This window comes from Antedon mediterranea, chromosome 8 (assembly GCF_964355755.1).
Source record: "Antedon mediterranea chromosome 8, ecAntMedi1.1, whole genome shotgun sequence".
NCBI classification, from domain to species: domain Eukaryota; kingdom Metazoa; phylum Echinodermata; class Crinoidea; order Comatulida; family Antedonidae; genus Antedon; species Antedon mediterranea.
Window position 1 is genome coordinate 14,797,438 of NC_092677.1, and position 8,408 is coordinate 14,805,845.

Sequence of the window (8,408 nt, forward strand, 5' to 3'; positions counted from 1 at the left end):
TTTCAAATTTTATGTGACAAATATGATTTGCCAAATATGGTAGTGATATGGCCAAGTATGGTAGTAATGACATGATCATGTCCATATATGGGCACATCACACTTTTTTTGTCAAATAAAGTTCAATAGTGTAGACAGAGCTTCAAAGGCAGTTTATTAAAATTTGTTAAATTATTTTCTCTTCAGACATGTACAACCTGCCTATGGACATCAACAGACAGCTACATGGCACAACCAACAGGAGGACTTTTACAGTCAAACACATGGTAACCAACGAAGATGTTTACCTGCATGCTGTAGAATAGACCACTCCATTTATGATTTATCACAGAAACGCGAGTGTTTTAATGCAAACGGCTTAATGAGTCAGATTCGCTGGGTCAAGAACGATAACGGTGGGGTTAATTCCTTTTACATGTGACTTTCTGTTGCCGGTGTTGGATACTACCACGCTTGCGAAGACTGCAACTAATCCATGTTCAAATGGATAAACTTGCCAATTTGATCTAGTTTCGTTTCCAATTCAACCTAATTCTGATTCAAGTTAGCAGTAGTTCTGCTTATTGGGCCTTATTCTTTATTGTCTTGTAAAGTTTTTTGTACGTTCATGTGTTGATTTAAATGCCATTCTGACTACCAACATTTAATAACCCACACTGTAGGACTAAAAATGCTATTTCTTGGCAAAGTTTTTTCAGCTTGTTTAACTCTATAAACTTCTTTATAAGTAATGTTTATAAATCTTAATGTTAAACATATCTAAAAAAATTATAAAAGTCATTCCAATTCAGAATTTGAGTAATGATTGCCGAATTTTCACTTACCTCTGATTTAATATTCTTTTACTGTTTAATACATATCATTCTAATATATTTAAATGGATTGCATATATAACATGCTTGCATTAGTATAGTATTCTTATTAACATTACTTTAATTATTTATCTTTCTTTTTGTTTATTGAATTTAAAAGCATGGACTTACCTCAAACGTCATGGTAATTCTAACATATGTTTAATTGACGTTTTTTTTTTAAAGCACTCATTTGCACGTGTATGTTTCTAAATGTATGTAAAATGATTTAAATTTGATTGATAATTTTCATGTAATTTGATTGCAGGCTCAGATAGTCTTCATAGCAGCATGGAACAATATGCAGAGACTGGGATGGTAGTGATGCTACCAAATAGTAGCAACATGTTCTCAAACATAGACCCAACTGCAGGCACTATGACATGCAGGTAAGATTGAAGTCGTGTATGACAATATGTCAATGAGAAAGGTCAAAGGTTTGGTCACTGTAACCAAAATAAAATGTTATTGTTATTTATTACTATTATTAACTGTTATTAAATATGGTTTCTGTTTTTAGTCGAATCACACCAGAATATGCTGTGGTTGAAAACGCTGGAAGTCCGCCATCCACACCACACTCGATGCAGACACTGCCATACCCACCACGTAATCATAATTACGCAATTGAATATAACCGCACCACAAGTTTACCACCACACATGACCCAACCTTATGCATCAACTACCCTTGTTCTACCAGCAACCATGAGAGAATATCAGGAGAGGCAACAAAGTCGTGGTAACAGTAGTAATTCCGAACATTCTGGTTCAAGCCGAAGTGCTTTCAAGAAACCATGGAACGGAGAGCTAGATAATGGTGGATTTAGTAGCAGTGGGGGATCTGTACCTCCCCCCTTACCCCCAGATAGACTAGGTAAGCTTCAGACTGTCTTAAAGACTTCTTTACTTTACTCATAATCTGTGAAAGGTAATTTCCTGTTAGTGTAACGCAACCTCTCTTTTAATGTGGGCACAATTTATTACAATGCGTGCCTATATAAACTGAATAATTGAAGATGTGTTTGGCATGTCTCTATAATAAATCGTCAACAGGTGTTATACTGTAGTTCTGATTGCATGTAAACCTGAGTACCTCTGTAGTATTATGTAACACCTGGTTATTCAAATTGTTTATCTTGCCTATTCATTTTTTTCGAAATAAACTATGAAATATTTATACTCATCAGCACAATAAAAGTGAGACTTCTATATAAAATACGACAAGACTATATTAAGCTCTCGTCTTTTGATAGTGTGAACATATTTTGTCGTTGTCCGTGAGAGTTGTTTATTTTTCTCCACATATTGTATTGTATATTATGTGTTTATAATGACAGGTTCCCACAGCTGAACAAAATTAATCCTTATCACACACAACCAATCTTTACTTGATCAAATTATTTTGATAGTTAAATTGAATCGGCTTGTTTGTTGGAAAAAGTACCCATTTTTTATTAGTCTTGATGGTAGTAGGAACCTACCATTATTTGTATGGTCAACTGTTTCCCAAAACAGACACTCCTGTATTTTTTTTCTAAAGCTCTGTCTACACTATTTAAAAAGTGTGATGACATTTTGTTATCGCATACAGTTTGATAGTGTAGACAGAACGCTTTTAATAGTATCAGGGGAGTTGACCTTTGTTACTTTTTGCTTTCAATATTCCCTTTGTAATGTCTATTTTTCCATTTTCTTTTAACTGTTATTACCTGCATCTTTGACTATGGTTTGCCTATTGTGTACTTTGATTGATTGATGTTCTTATTTTGCTTGCATCTTAACCCCCTTCCAGGCACCCTAGGCTCTTGCATGTCTGAATGTACGTGTACAACAAATGGTGTCCTCACAGACTCAGGTGGTAGTTCTGTTGGTAAGTGGCCAATGGGTATAGCTTCCTCTTAGACGCTTGCCTTCTATATATTTATTACATTTTATGATTACTATTCCTGACACTGACAGCAATAAAAATTAAAATTATTATTCGTAATGTTAAAAACTATGTTTGTAAGCTTTTTATCACTTACTATCACTAAACAATTTATCCAAATATTGACCACAAATATTAATAAATAGTTTTATGTCTGGTGGTTAATTTTACAGTAATATTTTGAGAATTTTTATTCACCTAATTTAGGTAAAGTCCAACACTGAGCTATAAGCCATTCCGAATAATAATCTATAAAAAAAGATCCTTCCTCTAATTATGTTTATGCTTATATCCACATTAGATCAGTAGAAGCACTTACATTGGCACTTCTTATTGCAATTTAATTAATTAATAAATATATTGTTAGCACATAGCTTTATGTTTGTGAATTCATTATAGTTTAAGAGTAATAGTACACAGAACAAAATGGTTTTTTTTTGACAAATATTAACTGCAGGATCTACTAAATAGATTAGTACGTTGTATAACCATATTGCAATTTTTTTTGTCTCTAGATGAAAGGGGAAATCGTCGAAGGCGAACATATCCACGTGGACATAAGCTCCCTGCTCCGAATATAACAGAATTACTACCGCCACCACCAGAACACCCACCTCCATCCGATATTGAATCTACCTTTGGTTCCCATCACACCCTGCCCACAAACCATCACCATGGTGCCACCATTCCCATGTCTTCCAATCCTGTAACACAACCGCACATCACAACAAACCCCCTCTCACAGATGGACATGTCGTACAATAAAAATTATGGCCCCTTGCCTGTTATACAACAAATACAATACCCAGAATCGAATAGTGACAATAATGCAAGTCCAGTTACACGCATGCATCACGGCGGCAGCGATTGTACATCAGACTCTAATAATCTACGAGACTCTGCAGTGTCGCCGACAACACAGAATATTTGTAACCTTCACATGCGACAGAGCCCTCACAATAACGTGATAACGAATCATCAAGTGTTTGAGGATCCAAGACACGCAGAACTTGGCCAAGAACTCTTACAGTTCAATGATGATGTGTCGCAGAGTGAAGCCATGTCTGATAATGAGGATCTGCGGCCTGTCATGCCAGCTACATGTAGATTAAAGCAAACGCCTTCAGGTAAAACTCCTTTATTCTTTGAGAACTTACAGTATGTGCCTTTAAAAAAAAGGTGGCCTAACTCTAAAATAAAGATTTTTATAATGTTGCTATTTATGTTGTACACAACCAAAAATCATCAAACGTGCCATCTTAGTTTCCATGTTCCTCTGTTAAGATCCAGTCTTACAATTTAGAAACATTTGAGTTAACTTCTCATACATAATAGGTACAAACACGTTTTCATGTTGTGTTATAGTGACCCAATCATCAGGTGCATAGCTCTGAAAGTCAATAGCTGAAAATGATACATATAGGGTGCGTCCGAGCTTTGTTATTAACCCGGGTAAAGTAATGAATAAAAAGTAAAGTTAATGATAATTGGTCCAAGATAATCGATTATTATCTTACCCTTTTCTTTATAGTACTGTAAACTGTGTATCTTGTTGAATTATTTAGGTCCAGGCCTTTCATTAGGATTTACTAATGGAGTAGGATATAGAGGGGGAGGAGGAACAGCACAGTCTTATCCCTACCTATCAGAGATGTCTGAAGTATCAGAATCAGAGATGTCTGCAAAAGATGATGAAACGGATTTAGAGAGTAATTGCACCGGTATGTATTCTTATCTAAAAATCATACATTCTTTTGAAGGTCGGAGTGCGCAAACCAACCAGAACATGTACTCCATGACCTCGCCAGAGAGCTTTCGATTAACGACTTCGGAGAACTGGCATGTTTATTCATTATGGGAAATTGCAACATGCTTTTTCTTGACACAATTTTGGCGGATTTTAGGTTCAAACGACAAACAAAGACGTCTTTAAAACTGAATATCTTTATTCAAAATCCTGTTCATATAGATTCTATGATGGCATCATGGGCTTCAATCAATGTCAGTGGGAGTGAAAGCAGTGCCCGGAACAGCCGTTTGTCAAGCTCCGATGGTTCCTTCTTCACAGATACCGACTTTGCCAGCGCCCTCACACAAGCTGCTGAAAATGTTGGAATACCAGTTGTGAGCTCCAATGGTGTGCAACACAAAAATGGTAAGTTGGTCAAATTAATAGAAATCTTTACCATCTACAACAAATTTGGATTGCATTTTCAGTTTTGTCTTTATACTTCAATTTAATGAGATTGCTTTAACTTTCAGATAAAAACAAATCTGCTCTGAAGAATTTTCGGCAACGGTTCCCAAGCGACACTGACAGCTGTGCCAGTGGAGCAGAGGTTAAGAAAAAACGACCGACTGCTAGAAAGAAGAATATTCAAGATCCTAGCCAGAGTAAGAATAAATCTTGTTTGATTCCAATGACAGTCAACTCTATCAAAAAGGCATTCTCAAAATTAGATATTCTCCCAAACTCAGAGATCCCAAATCCTGGTTAATTGCATTCTGAAAAACAGTACATTTCAGAAAACCAGATATTTAGAAATAGAAGGAAAAACTCATTAAAATTTCATTTTTATTGGATGAATAAAATGTTTATTTTTGTATATATTGTATATTATAATGTTTTGTGTATGTTGTAGTGCATTAATTTCTGCTTATTTTTACAGAAGAGGTGCAATCAAATCTAAGGAATGGTGGTTTAAAAGTAGATCAAATTGACGCCAATAAAGAAGCAGCATCACTGCAAAATGACACTGAATTGCCACCATATGATAAACCTGAATTTCCGTCGTCATCTCCCAGCAATACCTTTTCCAGTAGGAGAAGTCGTAGGTCAGATGGCGACCTAGAGCCGAATGAACTAACAAACATGGTAGAATTATATCGTGACATGAACGACCTCGGAATGACTTTAACTAATAATCCGTTAGCTTTAAGTGCAAATACTAGCGTTTGAAAACAAGACATTTTCCCAAAATGAAGATTTGATTGACAACCGGGAGTTTCAAAAACTGAATGCGATGCGATTTGCAGATGTCAATATCATCATGATTGTCTTATTATTATTAAACAATAAACAATGCTGGGAGATGTTTAATTTGGATTGGATGCAATGAGCTTTACAACCTGCGTACAAATGACAATATATGGAATGCTTTAAGCTTACAATGAAAGTAACCGCCGTCAGATTGCAGTATTGAAATGGTAACTTAAGCTGCACTGTGTGATTCAAAGTATTTTACTATTATCATGAATTAATAAAAAATTGGATGTCAAGGCTTTTTTTCAGTCTATTTTATCAGTTTTATTTACTAACAGCTTTGTAAATGATGTTCAAATCTTGCCAATCAATATTAATCTTATTAATTCTATTCAAAACAATGAAAATGTTGATTTTTACTATAGACTTTACCATGTAGAAATAGTGTATACAAATAATTTTAAACTATGTAGAGTTTCCCAACCTATCCTGAAAGTATATTTATTAACACAGTAGTATCTGCAAGTTAGTATTATGTTTTTATCTCATTTGAAGGTAATCAATATTAAATGGAATAGATTGGGGGGAAAAAATAACTAACAGTACAGTATATTGCAAATTGTTGCTGTTGTGCGTTTATGCTATACAACTTTTCATAATTGTGTTTGCCTCCAGAAAATCATACTATACATGTTCTATGATATTTCAGGTTTGTGTATACTTATATGTCATGCAAATAAACACCTGATATGTCATAGTAATTGTGTATAGCACCTCAAAATCATAATTATGCCCATAATTATATGATTTTAGAGGTGTATATACATGTTATATGAAAATAATGAACATCTGATATTTCATAATGTTTAATTTCACCTGTAAAATCATTTTATTCAAATGTATATATTTTGTTATTCAAATTCCTTTGGACACCTGTTGTGTATTCAATTCATGATATCTGGTATATTTATACCTACAAAACAAGGAAAATCTTCACAGATTTAGGTTTTTGACTGCGTAACACTCCCCCGAGCACTCGTAAATAGAGTATTGAAATGTGAAATGATCGTTATATGCATTGTACAAAGTTGATTAGTGTTAATTGAAATATATAATTATTATTATTGTTGTCTGGACACATTATTTTTATTAAAAATTGATGCCTTTTAATTTTTATAATTAGATGTTCACTGTTCATTTACATTATGGAGTTTCTAGAGTTGAAGTTGTATTTTTGTAAGACATTTGATCCTGTTAATTGCAATATTTTTGTCAGTAGAAGCCTTTCATAGTTTCAAATTCTTATTACAAATTTTAAAGGGATTTGATACGTTGTTGCTTTAATTATTTTTTTGGCACTTACTTTTTTTACATAGAGTATAATAAAGGTGATATGTAATGAATTTTTAAGTTTAAACATTTTTAATAATTTTTCTTTACTTTTAGTACATTGCTAAGGAAAAATGAAAACCTGATTGTAATGTTTTGAGCCCACCGATCGGCTAAACAAAAAAGAAATATATTAATTTGCCTTATTTTTATATTGTTCTTATATGCCTAGGAATAGATTTTTTAATTACAGATAGTTGCACATATTATATGAGAAAATGAAAAGGCCTGTAGATGTTGAAAATGTTACTATGGTTTGCCTTCATTTATTTTATCAAGTTATTGAAGTGAAGAATAAATGAGAATAGAATTCTTTTTATATTTTAAGTTATTTTAAATTAAATGGTACAATATTAACACTTGTTGTTAAGTACTAATAAAACATTTATTTACATGAAAATGTGCTTTTTAAATTGTGAGATGTTGCTTTATAAGATGTATATAAGTAAGAAGGTAAAATCCAAGAAAAATAATTTTAAATTTACAAATTATTTATTAAGAGTTAGGTTAGTTTGCAAATGCTGTACAGAGATAATATCCTACTCTAATCACATCGGTATCTGTTCAAATATTGGTATAGGTATCAGGTTGTTTACCAATGTACTGTATGATATTGATCTCTTTACCAGTATGTTGTTATGTTTACCAATGTACTGTATGGTATTGATCTCTTTACCAGTATGTTGTTATGTTTACCAATGTACTGTATGATATTGATCTCTTTACCAGTATGTTGTTATGTTTACCAATGTACTGTATGGTATTGATCTCTTTACCAGTATGTTGTTATGTTTACCAATGTACATTTTGGGATTGATCGGTATGTTTGGTATCTGTACCAATGTACAGTTTGGTATTGATATCTTTACCAATATGTTTGGTATCTGTACCAATGTACAGTTTGGTATTGATATCTTTACCAATATGTTTGGTATCTGTACCAATGTATTGTATACCAGTACATTGGTATATGTACATTTATAACTTTACCAATGTATAGTGGTAATGTCTACCATTATGTGAAACCTGTACCAACTCATCGGTTTAAACAGTGCGGTGGTATTTCTACCATTGATATACATATGTGTGTTTCTTTCAAAAGAAAAACTGTATATCTAACAGTTTGAATAAATCCTGCACTTAGTATATATACCAATTTAAAAGCGTTGGTATCTAGTGTGTTGATAATGTAATTGTACCGGCACCTTGAAAAGAGGACATTTTGGTATATAGTATACAACATTGTGGTATAACATG

At 33.2% G+C, this 8,408-nt stretch overlaps 1 protein-coding gene across 6 annotated transcripts in view; it reads left to right on the top strand.

Annotated features, from left to right (window-relative positions):
* Positions 1-6,863, top strand: part of LOC140057767 (protein sax-3-like) — a 230,630-nt gene extending 223,767 nt beyond the window's left edge. For 3 of the 6 annotated variants that reach the window (XM_072103489.1, XM_072103491.1, XM_072103490.1), the window contains 9 exons: positions 186-394; positions 1,119-1,239; positions 1,371-1,726; positions 2,645-2,722; positions 3,295-3,906; positions 4,345-4,500; positions 4,749-4,934; positions 5,042-5,173; positions 5,449-6,863. In XM_072103489.1, the coding sequence (XP_071959590.1) occupies positions 186-394; positions 1,119-1,239; positions 1,371-1,726; positions 2,645-2,722; positions 3,295-3,906; positions 4,345-4,500; positions 4,749-4,934; positions 5,042-5,173; positions 5,449-5,738 (2,140 nt within the window). In that variant the 3' untranslated portion in view covers positions 5,739-6,863. The remainder of the gene's footprint in view (positions 1-185; positions 395-1,118; positions 1,240-1,370; positions 1,727-2,644; positions 2,723-3,294; positions 3,907-4,344; positions 4,501-4,748; positions 4,935-5,041; positions 5,174-5,448) is intronic. The other 3 variants (XM_072103493.1, XM_072103494.1, XM_072103492.1) reach the window with 2 other exon arrangements.
* The last annotated feature ends 1,545 nt before the right edge of the window (positions 6,864-8,408 follow it).